This window comes from Staurois parvus, unplaced genomic scaffold (genome assembly GCF_062004578.1).
Source record: "Staurois parvus isolate SC_StPar_1 unplaced genomic scaffold, SC_StPar_1.0 ptg001625l, whole genome shotgun sequence".
Classification (NCBI taxonomy): domain Eukaryota; kingdom Metazoa; phylum Chordata; class Amphibia; order Anura; family Ranidae; genus Staurois; species Staurois parvus.
In genome coordinates this window covers 89,340-116,067 of record NW_028319421.1, presented here as the reverse complement: position 1 = coordinate 116,067, position 26,728 = coordinate 89,340, and the positions used below count along the sequence as shown (strand labels likewise).

At 46.8% G+C, this 26,728-nt stretch overlaps 1 protein-coding gene across 1 annotated transcript in view; it reads right to left on the bottom strand.

Annotated features, from left to right (window-relative positions):
• The window catches only part of RASGRF1 (Ras protein specific guanine nucleotide releasing factor 1), a gene marked incomplete at its 5' end in the record, with an annotated part of 154,420 nt that overhangs the window by 39,090 nt on the left and 88,602 nt on the right, over positions 1 to 26,728 (bottom strand). The window contains 4 exons of the mRNA XM_089663098.1: positions 3,363 to 3,475; positions 8,921 to 9,027; positions 12,980 to 13,150; positions 20,119 to 20,244. Of these exons, the coding sequence (XP_089519224.1) occupies positions 3,363 to 3,475; positions 8,921 to 9,027; positions 12,980 to 13,150; positions 20,119 to 20,244 (517 nt within the window). The remainder of the gene's footprint in view (positions 1 to 3,362; positions 3,476 to 8,920; positions 9,028 to 12,979; positions 13,151 to 20,118; positions 20,245 to 26,728) is intronic.

Here is a 26,728-nt window from a genome sequence, read left to right as displayed (position 1 = left end):
GCCAGTAACCAGAAAGTAACTGAAGAAATGGAAACAACCCCAAAAAACTAAGAGAGTGAGGCTCCACTTTAACTTAAAATATGAGCACTCAGCCCCTCCCTTCTATCAAGCCTTCCTATTGGTCTGTGATGCTTTCCATCACTTTACTCGACCCGGCTGATGGTCCTGGAAGCTGGAAATAACTGAAGTAGACAACACTACTACAATGCTACTACAGCGGTCTCCACTTTCTCGGTCGCATGCTGAGCGGCGGTCCTGCTGCATTCTGAACACAGGGGGTTGACCACTTGGCACGGGTGCCATCAAGAGAATGCTTTGCGTTTTCTGAATGAATGCAAACCGTTCTGGTGGAGGGTGTCATGTCACCGTTGCACCTCATCCAAAGAAAAGAATGTTTTGCATTCATTCTGAAAATGCAAAGCATTCTCTTAATGGCACCTGTTCTAAGTGACCGACCTTTTGTGTTCACAATGCAGCAGGCTGGGGGTCAGGCCCGGACTGGGACCAAAAATAGGCCCGGGCATTTTAGTGAGAGACACGGGGGTGAGAGAGATGAGGATGGGGTGAGAGAGAAAGATAAGAGTGCGAGAGAGAAAGAAAAGGGTGCGAGAGAGAAACGGGGTGAGAGCAAGTAGGGAGAGGGTAAGTGGGTGAGAGAGTGAGATGGGGGGATGAGAGAGAGGGGGGTGAGTGATATGAGGATGAGCAAGAGAGAGAGGGGTGATAGAGAGAGGAGTGAGAGAGAGGAGTGAGAGAGAGGGGGTGAGAGAGAGGGGGGTGAGAGAGAAAGGGGTGAGAGAGAAAGGGGTGAGAGAGGGGGTGAGAGAGACGGGGGTGACGGAGAGAGAGAGAGAGAGAGAGAGAGATGGGTGAGAGAGAGAGAGAGATGGGTGTGAGAGAGAGAGATGGTGAGAGAGAGAGAGATGGGTGTGAGAGAGAGATGGGTGAGAGAGAGAGAGATGGGTGACAGAGAGATGGGTGAGAGAGAGAGATGGGTGAGAGAGGGAGAGATGGGTGAGAGAGAGAGATGGGTGAGAGAGAGAGATGGGTGAGAGAGGTAGATATGGGTGAGAGAGAGAGAGGTGAGAGAGAGAGAGATGGGTGAGAGGGAGATGGGTGAGAGGGAGATGGATGAGAGGGAGATGGGTGAGAGGGAGATGGGTGAGAGGGAGATGGGTGAGAGGGAGATGGGTGAGAGGGAGATGGGTGAGAGGGAGATGGGTGAGAGGGAGATGGGTGAGACAGAGAGAGGTTTGAGAGAGAGAGAGAGAGAGGGGTGACAGAGAAATGGGCGAGAGAGAGGGGTGAGAGGGGGGCGAGAGAGAGATGGGTGAGAGAGAGAGATGGGTAAGACAGGGAGAGAGAGAGGGTTGACAGAGAGAGAGAGAGGGGTGACAGAGAGAGAGGGGTGAGAGAGGATGGATGAGAGAGAGAGAGAGAGAGAGAGAGGGAGTGTGTGAAAGAGAGGGGGGTGGGAGAGAAAGAGAGATGAGAGAGAGAAGGGGGGTGACAGAGAAACATGGGTGAGAGAGGGGTGACAGAGAGAGATGGGTGAGCAGTCCTGCCTGTGCTCTCCTGTCCCAGTCCCTGTGTGCCCGGTACCTACTATGCCAACAGTAGGATGTTCAGGCCTTTGGGATGCTGCGCCCACTGCTGCTTGCCTCTTCGGGAGTCAAGGAGGCAATAGAGGTCTTCTCCCTCCCTCTCTGCTCACCTCCCCTTCGTCCTCTGTCTCCGGGACTGCCCGCTTGCCGTGTGGGGATGATAGGTGGAGCAGGGCGCCATTATCCTGCCCGCACCCCAAGGACAACGCTGCCTACACTGGATTTAGCTCAGAGGGACCGAGGCTTTCACTGCCCACCCCGCTCCCGCCACCACCAGACCGAGACTCTTTATGACAAGGGGCTCCAGGCGGTCTGTGTTAAAGACAGCCCTGCTCCGTCACATTACCCAGCCCTGGCCTACCGGTGTGCCCTATGGTCAGTCCGGGCCTGCTGGGGGCTCAGCATAGGACCCAGAAACAAGTGAATATCACTGGAGCAGCAGTTTCCAGCTTCCACGGGCATCGGCCAGGCTTAGTAAATACATACCATACCAAGAAGTAAGCAGCACCCTGAATAATGAAATGACAGTACAAGTCTGGGTTCACATAGGTTTTGATGGTGCGATTTCAGCCTCGTTCAGAGCGACTTTGTTCAGCGGTTCAGGTGCAATTTCAATGCAAAGTCCTAAAATGATAGTAACCCACCAAAAAAAAAAAATTCCCTGCAAAATAATTTAATGTGCTGGTATGCATACGTTATGAAGGACTTACCTGAGAACAAAGCCCTCCAGCGGCGCGCTGTTACCACCGCCAGGACTTCCATCTTCACCTGGTCTTCCTTCCAGGTACTCGGGCTCTGGCCACTTGATTGGATCATTGCAATGATGTCACTCCCACGCATGCGCGGAAGTCTCGGCCGCGGCTCAGAGCTCTGAAGGAATGGCACGGGTATGCTTTTACTTCAGAGCGCATGCGCCGATGGCGCTGAATATCTTCTACACGGACCATGTTTAGGGGATATTCCTCGTACCTACAGGTAAGCTTTATTATACGGTACAGGTGACCAGTGAGGGTTTACTTCCACTGTAAAGTCTATGACATTGGAAATCTCACCTGAACCAAAATCACCTGAACCAGGCTATAAATCGCACCGGACCCTTTTGGAAGTCCAGCCTTGTGTAGGTCTACCATCTTGTCCCTGACATCCTTGGACAGCTCTTTGGTCTTTGCCATGGTGGAGAGTTTGGAATCTGATGGTTTGATGGCTCCTGTGGACAGGTGTCTTTTATACAGGTAACACAATGAGATTAGCAGCACTCCCTTTAAGAGACTGCTTCTAATCTCAGCTTGTTACCTGTATGAGAGACACCTGGGAGCCAGAAATCCTGCTGAATGATAGGGGATCAAATCCTTCTTTCCCTCATGAACATGCAGATCCGTCATCATTTGTTAGACGCATTTCTGCTGAATTTGTTGTTGTATTCTGTCTCTCAGTGTTACACCGAACATTCGATTTTTAGATCGATCATTTCTTTGTGAGGGGCAAACATTCAACATCAGCAAGGGATCGAATAATTATTTCCCTCACTATATATATATATATATATGTGTGTATGAGTGTATTGAAATATATTGAATACGGCCAATATTGCAGTAATTCAAATATATGTCAATATATTTGGGAAGAATATTTTTAAAATATATTTCAAATATATTTCTCTTCCGTGTGGGTAGTGAGCTCCATTATACAGGACATATATCTGTACAGGATCTCATGTCTCCGTATAGAGTTACAATAAATCCCATGTAAATGTCTCACCGGATAATGTTGGCTGCGGCCTTCCTCTCCTGTGCCAGCAGCTCCGGGTTGTGGATCACTTCCTCCAGGAAACAGATCACTTTATTCTTCAGCTGCATATTTGTCTCAAAATCCTGCAACACAAACAGAACGACTTCTTTACTGCAACTTCAGCTATAACAAAATCGAAGATCCATTCATTCTGTGCCAGTTGGGTAAAAACAAATGTTCTTTAGGTTCGGTTCACACTGACGCAACTTGAGATCCAATTTGAGAGACCCCTCAAGTCGCATGACACATGAATTCCCATATTAGTCAATGAGAGCCGTCTTAATTAGCACGACTGAAGTCGCTCCGACTTTAGAAAAGGTTCCTGTACTACTTCAAGGCGACGTCTATCTGACTTGTGCCCATAGACTTTAATGGAAGTCGCCTCCAAGTCGGATCCTCATCTATACTGATGTGATTTGGATCCGAGATTACAGGAAGATTCCCCAGCATTCCCTGAAAGTCGCCTGGCAAAGTCGCACAGTAGTGTGAACCAAGACTTTCTCTTCTCAGCGAATGTTCTTTTATTATGGGCAGTAGTAAAATACCACAATATGGTCACTAGATGGAGCTGAGGAGCATAGGAAACACAGGCATCTTTGTCAGAAGAGATACAATGTAAAACGTCCTAGAGAACATAGAAGTGTAAAAAACATTTCCAGCGGCAGAATCCTGTAAGAGAAGTGGTATGATAGTCATCTGATGGATCTTGTGTGCTCTGCTGTGTGCTGTGGCTCCTTCCTTTGACCCCTACTGCCATGTCCTGGAGTGTTCCCCCAGCAACAATGGATTTCCTGCAACAAAATATACCCCTCCAGCAACAATAGATGTACCCCAGCAGCAATAGAAATACCCCTCCAGCAACAATAGATCCACCCCAGCAGCTATAGGTCTCCCCCTCCCAGCAACAATGGATTTTCTGCAACAAAATACCCCTCCAGCAACAATAGATGTACCCCAGCAGCAGTAGAAACCTCCACCCCCGGCAACAATGGATTTCCTGCAACAAAATATACCCCTCCAGCAACAATAGATGTACCCCAGCAGTGACAGACCCCCCCCCCTGCCAACAATGGATTTCCTGCAACAAAATACCCCTCCAGCAACAATAGATGTACCCCAGCAGCAGTAGAAACCTCCCCCCTCCCGGCAACAATGGATTTCTTGCAACAAAATACCCCTCCAGCAACAACAGATGTATCCCAGCAGCGACAGACCCCCCCCCCCCTACCAACAATGGATTTCCTGCAACAAAATACCCCTCCAGCAACAATAGATCCACACCAGCAGCAATATAAATACCCCTCTAGCAACAACAGATCCACCCCAGCAGCTATAGGTCCCCCCTCCCAGCAACAATGGATTTTCTGCAGCAAAATACCCCTCCAGCAACAACAGATGTATCCCAGCAGCGACAGACCCCCCCCCGCCAACAATGGATTTCCTGCAACAAAATACCCCTCCAGCAACAATAAATCCACCACAGCAGCTATAGGCTCCCCCTCCCGGCAACAATGGACTTTCTGCAACAAAATACCCCTCCAGCAACAATAGATGTACCCCAGAAGCAATAGAACCCCCCCCCCCAGCAACAATGGATTTCTTGCAACAAAATACCCCTTCAGCAACAATAGATGTACCCCAGCAGTGACAGCCCCCCCCCTCCCCGGCAACAATGGATTTCATGCAACAAAATACCCCTCCAGCAACAATAGATCCACCCCAGCAGCAATAAAAACACCCTCCCCTGGCCGTAATGGATTCCTGCGACAAAATACCCCTCCAGCATCAACAGATCATCTTCCCATATGCCTTCGGCTTGCTTCATTGTCCCATCCCGGGCCTGTTGGCTTGTCATTGTCCCATCCCGGGCCTGTTGGCTCATCATTGTCCCATCCCGGGCCTGTTGGCTCGTCATTGTCCCATCCCGGGCCTGTTGGCTCGTCATTGTCCCATCCCGGGCCTGTTGGCTCGTCATTGTCCCATCCCGGGCCTGTTGGCTCATCATTGTCCCATCCCGGGCCTGTTGGCTCGTCATTGTCCCATCCTGGGCCTGTTGGCTCGTCATTGTCCCATACCGGGCCTGTTGGCTCATCATTGTCCCATCCCGGGCCTGTTGGCTCATCATTGTCCCATCCCGGGCCTGTTGGCTTGTCATTGTCCCATCCCGGGCCTGTTGGCTTGTCATTGTCCCATCCCGGGCCTGTTGGCTTGTCATTGTCCCATCCCGGGCCTGTTGGCTTGTCATTGTCCCATCCCGGGCCTGTTGGCTCATCATTGTCCCATCCCGGGCCTGTTGGCTTGTCATTGTCCCATCCCGGGCCTGTTGGCTCATCATTGTCCCATCCCGGGCCTGTTGGCTCGTCATTGTCCCATCCCGGGCCTGTTGGCTCGTCATTGTCCCATCCCGGGCCTGTTGGCTTGTCATTGTCCCATCCCGGGCCTGTTGGCTCATCATTGTCCCATCCCGGGCCTGTTGGCTCATCATTGTCCCATCCCGGGCCTGTTGGCTTGTCATTGTCCCATCCCGGGCCTGTTGGCTCGTCATTGTCCCATCCCGGGCCTGTTGGCTCGTCATTGTCCCATCCCGGGCCTGTTGGCTCGTCAGCAGAAGTTGGCCTCTTATTGATTCTTGTCGGCAACCAGAACTATTGCTCAGGCCTGGAAATGTGCATTTGTTCCTTTTCAGGGGGTGCGGGACCGGATGACCACTTTGAGGCTCAGTGAAGAGATGTCGAATATTCGTAATGACTCCCAACAAAAATTTTGGGAAATATGGAAGCCGTGGCTGTCGTATGCTTCCCCCCCCCGGCTAGTCTAGGTTTAGGTTGCTGATCGGTGTTGGTGTTCCCGGATCCCTGCTGTTGGTTTTGTCTTCTCCTTCCTTTACTCTTCTTTTCTTTTTGTTTTTGATTGATTTTTTTGATTTTTGTGAGGTGGTTGATATCTGCCTTTGGTTTGCTTCACTGCTGATATTACAACACTGAATCTTTATATTTTCTGTACCATTGATGGCTCTGCGTGGGCGTGCCGTCTGCACTGCTGCCTATGGCATTGTTTCCCTTTGTATTTTATGTGCCATTGACAGACCCTGCGTGGGAATACCTTTTGCTTACGTCTCTTTGTTTAAAATTAATAAAAACCCTTGAAATACAAAAAGTGAAGTCCCGCAGGTTCGCCCCCTCCCCCCACCAGCCTGGAACGGAGTTACAGCTTTTTTTTTTCTTTAGGGGGGAGGGGGAGCAAGTACTGATTTTTATCGGTACTGATCTGACAATCCTAGCCTGGGCAAGGATGGTGTCTCCCCCTTCCCCTCACCGCAGCCTCATGCAACGCATCACATGTTCCAGGAGGCTGTAGGACCACTGACAACGCACCATATCTTGCGCATGAGCAGAATGGATCCGGCTGTGGCTCCTGTATCCAAGATGGCGGCGCTGGGGACCCACAGTGGTAAAAATAATGGGCTGCAGGAAGACAGTGCTGAACCCCCGGGGCGCTGGTAAGAACCAGTACATCTCCCAATGGAGTATACACAGCAATGGATCCAACAATAGCACAACAGTGTACAGGCGGACCTCGGATTACGAATAAACATCCATTGAAAATAATGCCTCAGTTTACGATTTTTTTTTCGCAATACAAATGGATGTAATTTGTTTTCAATACATTTACGATTTAATTTTTAATCATGTCCCTGTACAGTATTTATGCCTTTAAAGTGCATTTGATAAAGAGTTTTGAACAGAAAAAAAACTTTGTTTTACTTTTTTCTGACCTCCGAAACGGATTAAAAATTGGTTTTCAATGCATTTACGTATTTATTTTATTATCATGTCCCTGAACAGTATTTATGCCTTTACCCCCTTCCAGTCCGGACACTTTCCCCCCCTTCCAGTCCGGACACTTTCCCCCCCTTCCAGTCCGGACACTTTCACCCCCCTTCCAGTCCGGACACTTTCCCCCCCCTTCCAGTCCGGACACTTTCCCCCCCTTCCAGTCCGGACACTTTCCCCCCCTTCCAGTCCGGACACTTTCCCCCCCTTCCAGTCCGGACGCTTTCACCCCCCTTCCAGTCCGGACACTTTCCCCCACTTCCAGTCCGGACACTTTCCCCCTCTTCCAGTCCGGACACTTTCACCCCTTCCAGTCCGGACACTTTCCCCCCCTTCCAGTCCGGACGCTTTCACCCCCCTTCCAGTCCGGACACTTTCACCCCCCTTCCAGTCCGGACACTTTCACCCCCCCCTTCCAGTCCGGACACTTTTACCCCCTTCCAGTCCGGACACTTTCCCCCCCTTCCTGTCCAGGCCAATTTCCAGCTTTCATCGCTATCACACTTTGAATGACAATTGCGCGGTCATGCAACACTGTACCCATATGAATTTTGTAGCATTTTTTGAGACAGATAAAAATTTATTTTGGTGGTATTTATTCACCGCTGGGATGTTTATTTTTTTGCTAAATAAATGAGAAAGTCCAAAAATGTTTTAAAAAAGTGTTTTTCTTATAACATTTTGCAAATAAATAATCTTTCTTCATAAATCTTGGTCAAAATGTATTCAGCTATATTTTTAGTAAAAAAAAAATAACCCAAATTAGTTTATAACCAAAAATTATAATTTTTCGAAATTGTTTTTACATTTTTGTTTTATTTTTATATTATTATTTATGTTTTTTTTTCCTACATACTGTCACCCTAGCAGTAGTGTCACCATGGTGACACTGTACTATTTGTGGAGGGTGATGAAGATTTTTATTTTTACACTGATTGCTTTTACACCCATAAAGGCTGTAAAAGCAATCATTTCTCCTTCTCTCTGGCTGCATTCTTGCAGCCATTGAGAAATACTGTGTGAGCCGTGATTGGTCACAGCTTGTCACATGGTACAAGGCTGTTGTGAATGGCCCTGTACCATGTGACCTCTGTGATCATTCACAGATTTCACATGTAGTAAGCAATGATGTCAGAAGTGACATCTTGCTTACTACTCTGCATGTGATCACTGATTGGCCAATCAGTGATCACATGATCTGGACCTCACACAGAGGTCCCGTACAATGATCGGTGCTCCCAGGGAGCGTGCACAAGCAGGGAGGACTTTCATAAAGGCCACCCGCCCCTGGACTGCTCCCGTCTGGCTGTTTATATACATGGGCCGGACTGGAAGAGTAATTAACAGAAAAGACTATTTGACTTTTTCCTGACCTCTGGAACGGATGTAATTGGTTTTCGATGCATTTACAAATTCATTTTTAATCATGTCCCTGTACAGTATTTATGCCTTTAAAGTGCATTCTCTAAAGAGTTTTGAACGGAAAAAAAAGAATTTTAAAACTTTTTCCTGACCTCCGTAATGGATTAATTGGTTTTCAATGCATTCCTATGGGAAACCGCGTTTCAGTTTACAAATTTTTTGCTATATGAAAAGTCCCGCAGAACGAATTAAATTCGAAAACCGAGGTACGTCTGTATTAGGTTGAGTATCACATGACCCTGCAGATGACGGCATGTACTGAACGCGGAGTACCTGAGCATGTTTGGACACCCAGTGTCTCAGGACATTCAGCACGCGGTTTGTGGCGGCTCTTCTGATAACGAATTCCTTGTCTCCATTCCTCTGATCGGATGGGAACCCTGCAATATGAAGGATTACATGTCACATGTATGTAGATCATGGATATGGAAGTGAAGAACATACAGATCATACGGGGTAAATGATAGAAATACTTTATAATTATGCATCAAAATCATATTACAATGAATGTCAACCTCAGAAGTAAAATATGAACAAAGCACATCCCTCTATAGTGTGCACTTGTCTCATTCCAGAGCACTAAGTGTCATTTCTGTCTGCCTCCTTCCCTCTGCTACGAGCATGAATCACTTCTGACACCAAGAGAAAAATGGTGACAGGGGAGGGACCTCCAGCAGACTGACAGCGTCAGCTCTGCCCTTGTGAGCTGTATGGAAGGGGGTGTGTCTCTGCCCTCCAATCAGCTCTCAGAGCTGTCCTCATTGAGCTTCTTCTGCTATCCGCATGAGTCACTTCTGACAAATTTTCCTGACACCAAGAGAAAAATGGTGATGGGGAGGGACCTCCAGCAGTTTGACAGCCTCAGCTCTGACAGTGCTGTGTGGAGGGGAGGGGGAAGGGGGTGTCTCTCTTCCCTCCAATCAGCTCTCAGAGCTCTCCTCACTGAGCTCTGCAGTGTGTAATTTCAGCTCTCTGCCCCGTTTTCTGAACTCTCAGACAAGCTATATAAAATTCAGCACTTTGAACAGTTGCAGAGAAGCGAGGGCTGCAGGTAAACAGGATTTGTTTCATTTCTGTGTATCACCTGAGGCCAGTCACTTCACTGAGTATACCTAAATGTGTCCACAGACGGACCGAAAACCGAACAAAAATTTAGAATCGTTAGTTTTTCGCATCGTTAGCGTGATTTTCTCGCCGCACTAGAAAGTGCATGATCCAACATACGGAATTTTTTTTTTTATAAAATGTAAACAAATGATGGCACAAACATATGAACGATTTTCATTTTCTGAACTGAACGTTCGGTTTTTGCATTGTCTCTGGCTGGCTTAAGACCTCATGCATGGGAGTTCACCAGCTTTTGGCGATTTTTCCCAAAGCCCCCGAACTCCAGGATGTTCCTACCAAGCTTGTCACACATTGTAATGACCAATTCACACCTCAGACCTCTCCCACCCTTGGAAACAAAAGAAATGTTAATGAGCAACTCACACCTCAGCTAATCTCCACACATACTGCTGTCTCTGCTTCTACTCTCTGTATTTCTCTGAAACAGTCTGAAATAGTTAATAATTTACCACTTTTCAGTGCATTCTGGGCATTTGGGAGGTTCTCCTGTTCTTATCTTTAAAAAACGCTTCTAAACGCAAACGCGCATAAACACGTTATGCAAACGCAGCTAAACGCATGTTTTTTAACCTCCGTTTTCCAGAAGTCAGTTTCCATCGTTCAGAAGTGTCCCGTGTACATAAAGCCTAAAACATCACTTTCAATTGTATCCCTTGCACTACATAGTTGAAGGTAAATCTAAAGGAAATTGTAAGAAAATTGTATAGTGCATGGCCAGCCTAACCGAACAAGCTGAAGATAGAAGCTGATTGGCTGCCAAGCGCAGCTGCCCCAGATTCTGCACTCTCCAGTTATAGTGAATCAACCCCAATGTGTCCATACACACAGACGATTGTCAGTGTTCAAGAGCAGCAGTGTTTATGGCCAGTGAAACGTTTCTCTCCTGAACACAGAAGAATTGTGTTCAGGAGAGGGAAGTTTTGACCAAAAAAAACACTAAACGCAGCAAAAATGCGTGTAAACGCACCTAACAGCTAACCACGTTAGCGTTTGTGTGTTTATTCATTTTGCTGGCCGATGAAATAAACATGCAAGCGCTAAGCGTAGTACCACGTTTGCACACGTTTTTGACGCATTTAGCATTTTTCTGCTGCCACCAGAAAACCGTTAGATGTGCATGAGGCCTAAGGGTTTACAGCCACTTTAACCCCTCGCCCTCCAGAGGATTCCCCCTCCCTCGCCCCCCAGAGGATTCCCCCCCTCGCCCCCCAGAGGATTCCCCCCCTCGCCTTCCAGAGGATTCCCCCCCTTCTCGCCCCCCAGAGGATTCCCCCCCCCTCGCCCTCCAGAGCATCCCCCCTCACCCTCCAGAGGATTCCCCTCCCCCCCTCGCTCTCCAGAGGATTCCCCCCCTCACTCTCCAGAGGATTCCCCCCCCCTCACTCTCCAGAGATTCCCCCTCCCCCCACCTTCAGAGGATCCCCCCTTCCTGACCAGGCCATTTTTTGCGATATGGCGCTGCGTTACTTTAACTGACAATTGCACAGTCATGCAGCGCTGCACCCAAATGAAATTTACGTCCTTTTTTTTCCCACAAATGGAGCTTTCTTTCGGCGGTATTTGATCACCTGTGCGTTATTTATTTTTTGCGCTATAACCAAAAAAAGACAGAAAATTAAAAAAAAAAAAAAAAAAAAAAAAAAAAAAAAAAATATATATATATATATATATATATATACATATATATATATATACACATATATATATATATATTTGACTTTTTTGCTATTAAACATGTCTGGTAAAAAAATTTTAAAAATAAAATTTCTTCGTAAATTTAGGCCAAAATGTATTCTGCTCTGTGTCTTTGCTAAAAAAAAAATCCTTGCATGTGATTGGGTATTATTTTCAAAGGGAAGTTTCACCGCACTTACTAAGCTCTGGAGAAACTGCACTTGTAAAGTGCACCGTCTATTTGCCTTTAGTAAATCCACCATCATCATCATCATCAGTGTGTTAATAATTAGTCAAAATAGTCGCCATCTCCTCCCTCTGTGGCTAAGGTTCCAGAAAAGTAATTTGAGAGGCTCATCTTTTTTTTGGGGGGGGGGGGGGGGGAAAATAACAGACATGTCATACTTACCTGCTCTGTGTAATGGTACCCCACCAGCACTCCTGACTCCTCCCCCTTGCTGAGCGCCTCCATAGCAAGCTGCTTGCTATGGGGGCACTTGTGCGTGCTCGCTCCCGAGCCCTGCACATACAAAGCACGTCTCAGCCCCGCCCAGTGCTCTTTCCTTGGCAGCAATGGGAGCCAACGGTTCCCGCTGCTGTGTCTCAGCCAATGAAGAGAGAGAGACCCAGGAGATCTGCCTGCTCCTGTTCACAACGCTGGATCAAGATCGGGCTCAGGTAAGTATGGGGGGGGGGGGGCTTCAAATAGAAGTTTTTTTCCCTTCATTCATAAAGGTAGAAACCTTCAGAGTTCACAACCACGTTAAGACCTATGGGGGACCTCACAGCCTCTCTTTAGAGAAATTGCATAAAAACGGTTCTATTGGATTGCTTTCACATCCTACACAGAATTTTTCTACTTAAAAGTCCCTCGGGGGCGGGTACCTGATCTACTCCCCTCCCTTGCCCAGACTACCTTTCCTTCCCATTCCCTCCACGTCCCTGTTCTCTGAGCCCTACCCAAGTTCCACCAAACCAATTCCAACCACGTTAACCAAGCCCTCCCACCTATATCCCCTCTTCTTGGGGGCCCTTGCCAGGTTCAACTAGCCATGTAGATTCTATATTCTTACCATTTCACACCCGAGATGAATGATCGACCTATGGATGCTTCGATTCAAGAATGCCATGACAGTGAATGGATGACATGACAAACTGGAAATTGTAACCCATCGAACCGCAAAGAAATGTCTATCTTCCTAATGGCAGTACTGGGGTCGTTGGTTTGAATCCCAATCACGGCACCACCTTCCTGGAGTTTGCATGTTCTCCCTGTGCCTGCGTGGGTTTCCTCCAGGTACTCAAGTTTCCTTCCACACTCCAAAGACATGCTGGTAGGTGAATTGACTCTGTTCTACATTGGCCCTAGTATGTGTATGTATGAATGTGAGTTAGGGAGCTTAGATTGTACGCTCCTCGGGGGCGGGGACTGATGTGAATGTACAATATATGTATGTAAAGCGCTGCGTACATTGATGGCGCTATATAAGTACCTGAAATAAAAAAATTAAAATGAAAACCTGTTCCTACCTGCTGTTGCTAATGACATCCGTCTGTACGTCTCCTTGGTGGGAGTGCCCTCATTAGCTCCGGCGGTTGCAATCGCAAAGGCCGAGGCTGCTGATAGGTTGCTGCGGCTGCTGTCGTGTTCCCGGCATGATGTCATCACAATGCCGTTATTATAGGAGAAGAGCGTAAAATCTGTAATAGAATGTTTCATGTAAATACGTTCGGCGTGTTCAATACCCACCGCATGCAGCTGCAGAATAAAGTGTACTCGAGGAAAAAAAAAAAGAAGTAAAATATGCAGCACACCTCTGCAATACAATTCCCGAATATGATCCCTTTACCCCTCGCCTACCGGGCACCCCCTTCCTGCCTATCGGGCACTTCTACCCCCTTCCTGCCTACCGGGCACTTCTACCCCCTTCCTGCCTACCGGGCACTTCTACCCCCTTCCTGCCTACAGGACACTTCTACCCCCTTCCTGCCTATCGGGCACTTCTACCCCCTTCCTGCCTACCGGGCACTTCTACCCCCTTCCTGCCTACAGGGCACTTCTACCCCCTTCCTGCCTACCGGACACTTCTACCCCCTTCCTGCCTATCGGACACTTCTACCCCCTTCCTGCCCACCGGACACTTCTACCCCCTTCCTGCCTACCGGACACTTCTACCCCCTTCCTGCCCACCGGACACTTCTACCCCCTTCCTGCCTACCGGGCACTTCTACCCCCTTCCTGCCTACCGGACACTTCTACCCCCTTCCTGCCTATCGGACACTTCTACCCCCTTCCTGCCCACCGGACACTTCTACCCCCTTCCTGCCTACCGGGCACTTCTACCCCCTTCCTGCCTACCGGGCACTTCTACCCCCTTCCTGCCTACCGGGCACTTCTACCCCCTTCCTGCCTACCGGACACTTCTACCCCTTTCCTGCCTACAGGACACTTCTACCCCCTTCCTGCCTACCGGGCACTTCTACCCCCTTCCTGCCTACCGGACACTTCTACCCCTTTCCTGCCTACAGGGCACTTCTACCCCCTTCCTGCCCACCGGACACTTCTACCCCCTTCCTGCCTACCGGGCACTTCTACCCCCTTCCTGCCTACCGGGCACTTCTACCCCCTTCCTGCCTACAGGACACTTCTACCCCCTTCCTGCCTACAGGACACTTCTACCCCCTTCCTGCCTACAGGACACTTCTACCCCCTTCCTGCCTACCGGACACTTCTACCCCCTTCCTGCCTACAGGACACTTCTACCCCCTTCCTGCCTACCGGACACTTCTACCCCCTTCCTGCCTACAGGACACTTCTACCCCCTTCCTGCCTACCGGGCACTTCTACCCCCTTCCTGCCTACCGGGCACTTCTACCCCCCTCCTGCCCAGGCCAATATTTAGCTTAAGGCGCTGTCGCACTTTGAATGACAATTGCGCGGTCATGCAACATCGTACCCATATGAAATTTTTATCATTTTTTTGAGACAGATAGAGCTTTCTTTTGGTGGTATTTGATCACCTCGGGTTTTTTATTTTTTGCTAAACAAACCAAAAACAACTGAAATTTTTGAAAAAAATAGTTTTTTCTTAGTTTTTGTTATAAAATTCTGTAAATAAGTGATTTTTCTCCTTCACTGATGTGCGCTAATGAGGCTGCAGTGATGGGCACTGATAGGTGGCACTGATGGTCACTGATGAGGAGGCACTGATGGGCATTGACAGGCAGCACTGATGCGCACTGATATGCTCCCAGGAGCAATGCAAGGCTGATAGTCACAAGCATGGCTCCCAAAGGCAGAGGCATGATGGGACTTGTAGTTTTGCAACAGCTCTAGGGCAACCAGTTGGACATCCCAGACCTAAAGGGCAGCACAGTGGCTAAATGGTTAGCACCTCCACCTGGCAGTACTCGGGTCGTTGGTTCGAATCCCATCTACGGCACCACCTGCCTGGAGTTTGCATGTTCTCCCTGTGCCTGCGTGGGTTTCCTCCGGGTACTCCGGTTTTCTCCCACACTCCAAAGACATAGTGGGGGGTGAATTAGCTCCTGTCTAATATGGCCCTAGTATGTGTATGTATGAATGTGAGTTAGGGACCTTAGATTGTACGCTCCTCGGGGGCCGGGACTGATGTGAATGTACAATATATATGTAAAGCGCTGCGTAAAATTGACAGCGCTATATAAGTACCTGAAATAAATAAATGAATGTGAGTTAGGGACCTTCTATTGTATGCTCCTCGGGGGCGGGGACTGATTTGAATGTACAATATATATGCAAAGCGCTGCATAAACTGACAGCGATATAGAAGTACCTGAAATAAAATAAAAATAAATATATATAAAAATACACTAAAAGCCCATTGTGGTCTGACAACGGAACTTTTGTGGTGTCAGCACTGCCCAGAGACTTTTGCTAAACTACTTAAAGTGTTACTAAACCCCCAACAGTACAAAATGTGTCTCTATTTAACCCCTTATTAACCTTTAGTTTACCCTAATCAGCCCTAAATTAAGCCCTTCCTCCCCTTCTCCCTTCAACTATTCATTTCCTGCTGGTTTTCTTTACCATTTTTATTACCAAGTAATATTTAAAGTGTTACTGAACCCCCAACAGTACAATCAGTCTGTAGATGCAGTAAAGCGTGCTTGTTATACTCACTGTGAGTATCCAGTATGGTTAATCCTCTGCACTGTGTAAAAATGCTGTTTTATCCTGTCTTCTCTGATCCTCCCCTTCTTATCTCCTAATAAAACAGATCGTGTGGAGACACTCTGCACATGCTCAGTTTGGTGTGTATTACTAGAGAGGTTTTTTTTTTGGAGAGTGCATGTGATTAGCACAGGGTCAGGGATCAGCACTGTCCAGACAGAGATCTGGGGTTCTGCATCCTCCTAGAGCAGAAAGAAAAATCCTCCTACAAGATTAACCAGTGCTCTGCTGGACACTGAGAGAAGTCACAAGACTGCTATATACTGCTGACGGGAAAAGGTATTTAGCAGTTTATATTTACTAAAATAATTGCATTTCCATGTTGTGTGTACTGTGGGAGAGCGGATATACTGAATGCGAGGTCCGGGGAGAGCTGATATAGTGAATGCGGGGTTCGGGGAGATCAGATATAGTGAATGCGGGGTCCGGGGAGAGCGGATATATTGAATGCGGGGTCCGGGGAGAGCGGATATAGTGAATGCGGGGTCCGGGGAGAGCGGATATAGTGAATGCGGGGTCCGGGGAGAGCGGATATAGTGAATGCGGGGTCCGGGGAGAGCGGATATAGTGAATGTGGGGTCCGGGGAGAGCTGATATAGTGAATGCGGGGTTCGGGGAGATCAGATATAGTGAATGCGGGGTCCGGGGAGAGCGGATATATTGAATGCGGGGTCCGGGGAGAGCGGATATAGTGAATGCGGGGTCCGGGGAGAGCGGATATAGTGAATGCGGGGTCCGGGGAGACCGGATATAGTGAATGCGGGGTCCGGGGAGAGCGGATATATTGAATGCGGGGTCCGGGGAGAGCGGATATAGTGAATGCGGGGTCCGGGGAGAGCGGATATAGTGAATGCGGGGTCCGGGGAGAGTGGATATAGTGAATGCGGGGTCCGGGGAGAGCGGATATAGTGAATGCGGGGTCTGGGGAGAGTGGATATAGTGAATGCGGGGTCCGGGGAGAGCGGATATAGTGAATGCGGGGTCCGGGAAGAGCGGATATAGTGAATGCGGGGTCCGGGGAGAGCGGATATAGTGAATGCGGGGTCCGGGAAGAGCGGATATAGTGAATGCGGGGTCCGGGGAGAGCGGATATAGTGAAAACCTGTTGGTCTTCCAGAAATACACTAAACGCCCATTGTGGTCTGACAAAACAACTTTTATGGTGTCAGCCCTGCCCAGCGTCTTTTGCTAAACTACTTAACCACTCCCACTCTCAGATCACAACAACATAACGGATGATCATTCTGTAGACCCAGATAGAAACCAGGAGGGATTTTTGAAATGATGAAGGAAGAGTGGGGAGGACACCGAGCAGCCATGAAATTCTGACAACGAATGGTATTGAGGTGGACAGAAGACCACGCCCACTAAGGGGCAGAATGGCTGACCAGGAATTGACAGAAGCAGATGAGGCTAGATGGCGGTAAGGCCACAGGGAGGCACAGAGAGTTCCAGAGATCTAGGGATGGGGGGCGGTAGTGGAAGGGCAGGATACCCAGTGGCCCCGATAGTTAGGCTCAGCGTATCTTCATATTTGGCACAAATGAGGGCCCTTAGAAGGACCAAGGTGCAGCGTCTAAAGAGCAGTCTGGTCCTCACCAGAGAACGGTTTAAAAGGGGGCGGGGGGCCCGCCGCTCCCCCCCTCCCTCTGAGAGATAATGTGGGTAGAAGTCTCCAGAACTATCTGTCAAATATAAAAACAGTGCAGCAGTGCGGGGCTCCGCTCACCTGGCCGTGTCATTCATTCACAGACTTTCGTGAATGAATGAACTGCAAGTCCTTAGTGGCTGTGTGCTTGTAGTTTTCCATGAACTACCATGGTGGCGCTGTGGAGCTCTGTGGTAGTTCATTGAAGCTTCCTGTCACTATATCTGCTTGGCTGTTCATCCTATACATCCCCTACACCCCATTAATCCCCTACACCCCGTACCTCCATACATCCCCTACACCCCGTACCTCCATACATCCCCTACACCCCGTACCTCCATACATCCCCTACACCCCATTAATCCTCTACACCCCGTACATCCCATACATCCCCTACACCCCGTACCTCCATACATCCCCTACACCCCATAAATCCCCTACACCCCATACATTCTAGTACACCCCATACATCCCCCTACATCCCGTATATCCCCTACACTCCGTACATCCCATACATCCCCTACACCCCATACTTCCCCCTACATCCCCTACACCCCCTACATCCTAGTACACCTCATACACCCCGTACATCCCATACACTCCGTACATCCCCTACATCCTAGTACACCTCATACATCCCTGTACATCCCATATATCCCATACACTCCGTACATCCCCTACATCCTAGTACACCTCATGCATCCCCCTACATCCCATACATCCTCCTGCATCCCGTATATCCCATACATTCCCTTACACCCCGTATATCCCATACACCCCCATACATTCCATACATTCCCGTATATCCCATACACCCCCATACATTCCCGTACATCCCATATATCCCTGTACATCCCATACACCCCATACATCCCCCTACACCCTGTACATTCCATACATCCCCTACACCCCATAAATCGCATACATCCCCGTACATCCCATACACCCCATAGATCCCCCTACACCCTATACATTCCATACATCACCTACACCCCATAAATCGCATACATCCCCATACATTCCATACATCCCTGAACATCCCATACATCTCCTACACTCCCATATATCCCCTACATTCTCTACACCCCATACACCCCTGTACATCCCGTACATGCCATGCACCCCCTATTTATCCCATACATCCTAGTACACCTCATACATCCCCGTACATCCCATACACCCCATATATCCCCTACACTCCCGTACACCTCTATATACTCTACACCCCGTATATCCCCTACACTCTGTACATCCCATACACACCCGTATATCCCGTACATCCTCTACACCCTCTACATATCCTATACATCCCCTACACCCCCTGCATATCCCGTACATCCTCTGTACACCCCGTACATCCCCTACACCCTGTACATATCCTATACATCCCCTACACCCCCTACATATCCCGTACATCCTCTGTACACCCCGTACATCCCCTACACCCTGTACATCCTGCAGATATTCTGACAGGTCTGCAGGAGATCTGCATGGCATCAGCGATCTACTGATTTTTTTACCTGCAAAAAAAGGTGCATTCATTATTTTTGAACTTATCCTTTAATCCCTCGCCCTCCAGAGGATTCCCCCCTCCCCCCTTCCTGACCAGGCCACTTTTTTGCGATACGGCGCCGCGGTACTTTAACTGACAATTGCGCGGTCATGCAATGCTGCACCCAAATAAAATTTACGTGTTTTTTTTCCCACGAATCAAGCTTTCTTTCTGTGGTATTTGATCGCCTTTGTGTTTTTTATTTTTTGCACTGTAAATACAAAAAAACAACAAATTTACAAAAAAAAAAAACTATACTTTTGGATTTTTGCTATTAACTTCGTTACTTTAACTGACAATTTCGCGGTCACACAACACTGAAACCACAGGAAATTTACGTCCTTTTTTTCTCATAAATAGAGCTTTTGTTCGGTGGTATTTGACCATCTCTGAATTTTTTATTTTTTGCGCTATAACCAAAAAACGATTGACAATTTAAAAAAAAAAAAAAACCCAAAACAATATTTTTGACTTTTTTGCTATTAAACATGTCCAGTAAAAAAATTAAAAAAAAATCAAATTTCGTCATACATTTAGGCCAAAATGTATCCTGCTCCGTGTCTTCACGAAAAAACTTTCCAATACGTGTAAATGAATTGGTTTACGTGAAAGTTATAGCGTTTACAAATGGCGGGATATATGCTGGGATTTTTATTTTACTAGTAATGGCGGTGATCAGCGACTTACAGCGTTTACAAATAGCGGTATAGATACTGGAATTTTTATATATTTTTTTTTATACTAGTAATGGCGGCGATCAGCGACTTATAGCGGGACTGCGGTGGGCATTCTAACACTGGGGGGGAACTGGCTTGGTGTCTCTGGCATCCCCAGTGACACCAACACAGTGACCAGTGCTAATAAAAAGCACTGACACTGTACTAATGGCACTGGGCAGGATGGGATTAACATGAGGAGCGATCAAAGGGTTAACTGTGTGCTGGGAGTGTTTTACTAGGGAGACACGCTATGCAGAGAGATACAAAGCAGCATGTCCTTGCTGGCAGGAGAGAGACCTGTGTTGTTACCACACAAGTCTCTCTCTCCTGTCGGCTTTCCCAGGCGATCGTTGCGTGACAGCCGTGACCCGGTGATTGACATCCCTAGCCGCCAATAGCAGCACGAGAAGGGCGGCGTGCGCGTCCCCTACCTGGAAATGCAAATCCCGTATATTACACGTAGTTCTGCTATAGGGAGGCGGGCAAGCGGTTAAGTGGCAGAACTGTACTGGTGATAAAAGGAAGCGGTTCGCTCACCGGCAGAGTTGCGTCCACGCTGAGAGATTGGCGTAGTCGGTGAGCGGGTTGGAGATGTGTCGGTCTCAGCTTCATCACTTTGTGTCTGTTCAGTGTCCGAATCTGCTCGGCAGGAACTCTCCGAATCTGTGAAATAAAAAGAATCAGAAATCAATGTCTGAATAACAATCCGGCTGATTGGCTGCCCATCCAGCAGAACCCTGGAGACTTCGATTCCATCAGAAATGATCTCATGGAGTTTGTATGTTCTCCCCAAAACACGAAGACCTGCCACCTGTTAAAGTGGATGTAAAGCCTTCTATATCCCCGGCCTCAGGTGATACACAGAGATGACACAAATCATCCTGCATAAGTTGTACCGGTTTATCTGTAGCCCTCTCTTCTCTACATCCGTTTAACGTGCTGAATTTATACAGCTTGTCTGAGAATTCAGAAAAAAGGGGGCGGAGAGCTGAAATGACACACTGCAGAGCTCAGCGAGGAGAGCTCTGATAGCTGATTGGAGGGAAGAGACACCCCCCTCCTCTTCACACACCACACAGGAACAGAGCTGAGCCTGTCCATCTGCTGGAGATACCTTCCCGGTCACCATTTTTCTCTTGGTGTCAGGAAAACTTGCAGATAGCAGAAGAAGCTCAATGAGGACAGCTCTGAGAGCTGATTGGAGGGAAGAGACACCCCCCTTCCCCCTCCCCTCCACACAGCACTGTCAGAGCTGAGGAGGTCAATCTGCCGGAGATCCCTCCCGTCACCATTTTTCTCTTGGTGTCAGGAGAACTTGTCAGAAGTGACTCATGCGGATAGCAGAAGAAGCGCAATGAGGACAGCTCTGAGAGCTGATTGGAGGGCAGAGACACACCCCCTTCCATACAGCTCACAAGGGCAGAGCTGAGGCTGTCAATCTGCTGGAGGTCCCTCCCCTGTCACCATTTTTCTCTTGGTGTCAGAAGTGATTCATGTTCACAGCAGAGGGAAGGAGGCAGCAGACAGAAATGACACTTAGTGCTCTGGACTGAGACAAGTCCACACTATAGAGGGGTGTGCTTTGTTCATATTTCACATCTGAGGTTGACATTCATTGTAATATGATTTTGATGCATAATTATAAAGTATTTCTATCATTTACCCCATATGACCTGTATAGTCTTCACTTCTGTATCCATGATCTACATACATGTGACATGTAATCATGCGGATATCAGAAGAAGGAAGCAGCTGAAAGAAATGACACTTAGTGCTCTGAATTGAGACAAGTCCACACTACAGAGGGATGTGCTTTGTTCATGTCTGAGGTTGCATTGAACGGCCTGAGTATTAGAATGAGACTGCTTGGTACCGTCCATAAAAAGATTATTCCATTTAAAAATCCAACGCATTTTGGGGGCTCAAACCTCCCCCTTCATAAGGGCTGAAAACAATCAAGAATGTAAAGAGCGAAACATGAAATTCTGTCACATATAACGCCACATTGTGTGTAAATACAGATACATGTTCAGATACATGGAGATGAAGGTACTGCTGGGTGCAATTCGAAGGGATCTCGTGTTTTTGCAATCATCATACAAGTTGATTATCGGACCAAACGCACATTCTCCAGGAAGGTGTGAGGCTGGAGAGGGAAGGCTGCCTGTGAGCCTGGAGCCACAAAGAAGGAAAACTCGGGACTCACTGGCCCCTTGAGAGAGGACCGCCGGTATGGCTGGGAAGGAGCAGCCCAGCTGATAGGACTGGTAGCAGCAGCCAATCCACAAGCGGTACAGGAGAGGATCTGAGCCAAGCTGACAGATTCTTCTGTAATTGCAGCAACATTTATTTTTAGAAACATACGATCAAACCACATGTATGAAAGGTAACCTTTCCTTTAAGGTGGTACAATTTGTGGGTCCCTGTCCATCGGTCATGAACATATGATGTCCCTGGAGAATGTACGTATGGTCCGATAATCAACTTGTATGCTGAGGTGTGCCAGATGATTACCTTGGTCCTATCCATATCCAGATGATTCTGACGGGATTTATCTTTTACACAAATGCGCAAAAAGATTGCGCTTCTGGTTAGTGCATTCACATTACCATTTTCTTATCACTCAAGTCACGGAATTTACGGAATTGAATTATTGCTTCAGTGGGCTTCATAGTCACCACCATTGTCACTTGACTACAATCCATTGATTATTGAGGTTTGATTATTGTTTCTGTGATTTATACAGTCAGGTCCATAAATATTGGGACATGGCCACAATTCTAACATTTTTGGCTCTATACACCACCACAATGGATTTGAAATGAAACGAACAAGATGTGCTTTAACTGCAGACTGGCAGCTTTAATTTGAGGGTATTTACATTCAAATCAGGTGAACGGTGTAGGAATTACAACAGTTTGCATACGTGCCTCCCACTTGTTAAGGGACCAAAAGTAATGGGACAATTGCCTTCTCAGCTGTTCCTTGGCCAGGTGTGTGTTATTCCCTCATTATCCCAATTACAATGAGCAGATAAAAGGTCCAGAGTTCATTTCAAGTGTGCTATTTGGAATCTGTTGCTGTCAACTCTCAAGATGAGATCCAAAGAGCTGTCACTATCAGTGAAGCCATCATTAGGCTGAAAAAACAAAACAAACCCATCAGAGAGATAGCAAAAACATTAGGCGTGGCCAAAACAACTGTTTGGAACATTCTTAAAAAGAAGGAACGCACCGGTGAGCTCAGCAACACCAAAAGACCCGGAAGACCACGGAAAACAACTGTGGTGGATGAGCGAAGAAGTCTTTCCCTGGTGAAGAAAACACCCTTCACAACAGTTGGCCAGATCAAGAACACTCTCCAGGAGGTAGGTGTATGTGTGTCAAAGTCACCAATCAAGAGAAGACTTCACCAGAGTGAATACAGAGGGTTCACCACAAGATGGAAACCATTGGTGAGCCTCAAACACAGGAAGGCCAGATTAGAGTTTGCCAAACGACATGTAAAAAAGCCTTCACAGTTCTGGAACAACATCCTATGGACAGATGAGACCGACATCAACTTGTACCAGAGTGATGGGAAGAGAAGAGTATGGAGAAGGAACTGCTCATGGTCTTCAGCATACCACCTCATCAGTGATCATGGTGGTGGTAGTGTCATGGCGTGGGCATGTATGGCTGCCAATGGAACTGCTTCTCTTGTATTTATTGATGATGTGACTGCTGACAGAAGCAGCCGGATGAATTGTGAAGTGTTTCGGGAATATTATCGGCTCATATTCAGCCAAATGCTTCACAACTCATTGGAGGCTTCACAGTGCAGATGGACAATGACCCAAAGCAGACTGCAAAAGCAACCAAAGAAGTGGAATGTTCTGCAATGGCCAAGTCAATCACCTGACCTGAATCCAATTGAGCATTTCACTTGCTGAAGACAAAACTGAAGGGAAAATGCCCCAAGAACAAGCAGGAACTGAAGACAGTTGCAGTAGAGGCCTGGCAGAGCATCACCAGGGATGACACCCAGCGTCTGGTGATGTCTATGCGTTCCACACTTCAGGCTGTCATTGACTGCAAAGGATTTGCAACCAAGTATTAAAAAGTGAAAGTTTGATTTATGATTATTATTCTGTCCCATTACTTTTGGTCCCTTAACAAGTGGGAGGCACATATGCAAACTGTTGTCATTCCTACGCCGTTCACCTGATTTGGATGTAAATACCCTCAAATTAAAGCTGACAGTCTGCAGTTAAAGCAAATCTTGTTCGTTTCATTTCAAATCCATTGTGGTGGTGTATAGAGCCAAAAATGTTAGAATTGTGTCCATGTCCCAATATTTATGGACTTGACTGTACGTCAAGTTTGGACGTTTTATGATCTTTATCACTTTTATGCCCACTGACGTTTGCTTAACTACTTTATTACTATTTATTATTTTAGCGCTGCATCCAATTTATGAGAATTTTTTAGAGGATAGGAGGTTTACCTTCATGCTAGCAGCTTCTTACCTAGAGCTCGTTTTATATCCTATTTTATATATACAGTGGGGATGGAAAGTTTGGGCACCCCAGCTAAAAATTTGTATTAATGTGCATAAAGAAGCCAAGGAAAGATGGAAAAATCTCCAAAAGGCATCAAATTACAGATTAGACATTCTTATAATATGTCAACAAAAGTTAGATTTTATTTCCATCATTTACACTTTCAAAATAACAGAAAACAAAAAAATGGCGTCTGCAAAAGTTTGGGCCCCCTGCAGAATTTATAGCATGCACTGCCCCCTTTGCAAAGCTGAGACCTGCCAGTGTCAGGGATTGTTCTCAATCATCGTCTGGGAAGACCAGGTGATGTCAATCTCAAAGGTTTTAAATGCCCAGACTCATCTGACCTTGCCCCAACAATCAGCACCATGGGTTCTTCTAAGCAGTTGTCTAGAAAACTGAAACTGAAAATAGTTGACGCTCACAAAGCTGGAGAAGGCTATAAGAAGATAGCAAAGCGTTTTCAGATGTCAATATCCTCTGTTCGGAATGTAATTAAGAAATGGCAGTCATCAGGAACAGTGGAAGTTAAAGCAAGATCTGGAAGACCAAGAAAAATATCAGACAGAACAGCTCGCAGGATTGTGAGAAAAACAATTCAAAACCCACGTTTGACTGCACGATCCCTCCAGAAAGATCTGGCAGACACTGGAGTTGTGGTCCACTATTCCACTATAAAGAGATACTTGTACAAATATGGTCTTCATGGTAGAGTCATCAGAAGAAAACCTCTTATACGTCCTCACCACAAAAATCATCGTTTGAACTTTGCAAATGAACATATAGACAAGCCTGATGCATTTTGGAAACAAGTTCTGTGGACCGATGAGGTTAAAATTTAACTTTTTGCCGGAACGAGCAAAGGTACGTTTGGAGAAGAAGGGGCACAGAATTTAATGAAAAGAACCTCTGTCCAACTGTGAAGCATGGGGTTGGATCAATCATGCTTTGGGGTTGTGTTGCAGCCAGTGGCACAGGGAACATCTCACGAGTAGAAGGAAAAATGGATTCAATAAAATTTCAGCAAATTTTGGATGGTAACTTGATGCCATCTGTGAAAAAGCTGAAGTTAAAGAGAGGATGGCTTCCACAAATGGATAATGATCCTAAACACACCTCGAAATCCACAGGGGATTACATCAAGAGGCGTAAACTGAAGGTTTTGCCATGGCCTTCACAATCTCCTGACCTCAACATAATTGAAAATCTATGGATAGACCTTAAAAGAGCCGTGCGTGACAGACAGCCCAGAAATCTCAAAGAACTGGAAGACTTTTGTAAGGAAGAATGGGCAAAGATACCTCAAACAAGAATTGAAAGACTCTTGGCTGGCTACAAAACGCGTTTACAAGCTGTGATACTTGCCAAAGGGGGCAGTACAAGATATTAACTCCGCAGGGTGCCCAAACTTTTGCAGATGCCATTTTTTTGTTTTCTGTTATTTTGAAAGTGTAAATGATGGAAATAAAATCTAACGTTTGTTGACATATTATAAGAATGTCTAATCTGTAATTTGATGGCTTTTGGAGATTTTTCCATCTTTCTTTGGCTTCTTTATGCACATTTATACAAATTTTTAGCTGGGGTGCCCAAACTTTCCATCCCCACTGTATTCTACTATGGTGGAAGCAAGCTTCTCCACCTTTCTTGACCTTATGATGCTTGAAAGACCAGGAGAACCAAAACACCATGCAACACAGAAAACCTGACCTCCTCACTTAAACCCAAGTTTAAAACCTAGAAAAACATGGTTCTACTAGACTTTGGATAGGTCCAAAAAATAGAAATCATTACTACCTTCCTCATAGTCACCATACCCTTGAAAAGCATGATTCTTCTGGTTAGATTTGATGTACTTCCAAGAATACAAATTATTACTACTAATCTACTATGGTGGAAGCAAATCTCTTGCTTTATAATGCGTGAAGGTCCAAGAGAACCTGACCACCATGCAACACAGAAAGCCGGACCTTCTCACTTAGACCCAAAGAGAAAACATTAGGAAAACTTGGCTCTACTGGTTAGATTTAATGTACTTCCAAGAATACAAACCATTGCTAGCTTCCTCATAGTCACCACATGTATGTATTCTACTATGGTGGAAGCAAGTCTCTCCATCTTTGTTGGCCTTGTGATGCTCAAAAGTCCAGGAGAACCTGAGGACCAAGCAACCTGGAGAATCTGACCTCTTCACTTAAATCCAAAGAAAACACATTAGAAAAACATGATTCTACTGGTTAGATTTCATGGATTCCCCAAAATACAAATCATTATTAGGTTCCTCATAGCCGCTATACCCTACCACATTGTTATGAGCAAAATCAACCCCTCCTGAAAGGGGATGCAGGCTCTGGGACCCGGGGTTTTACCCCTCATAACCAATCCTCCCTTGCCGAGCGATCGCCCCTCTTCTTTAACTCCGGTTTCCTCCCCCCCTTTCTTTTTTTTTTTTTTTCCATTTGCCTTGCATGTGATTGAGTATTCTTTGTAAAGTGAATTTTCTCCAGTCATTAAGCAACGAGAAAATTCCCTTGCAAAGTGAACAGCCCACTTGCCTTTAGTAAATCAACGCCAATAAGTCGTAATGGGTAACAAACACTATTTCAA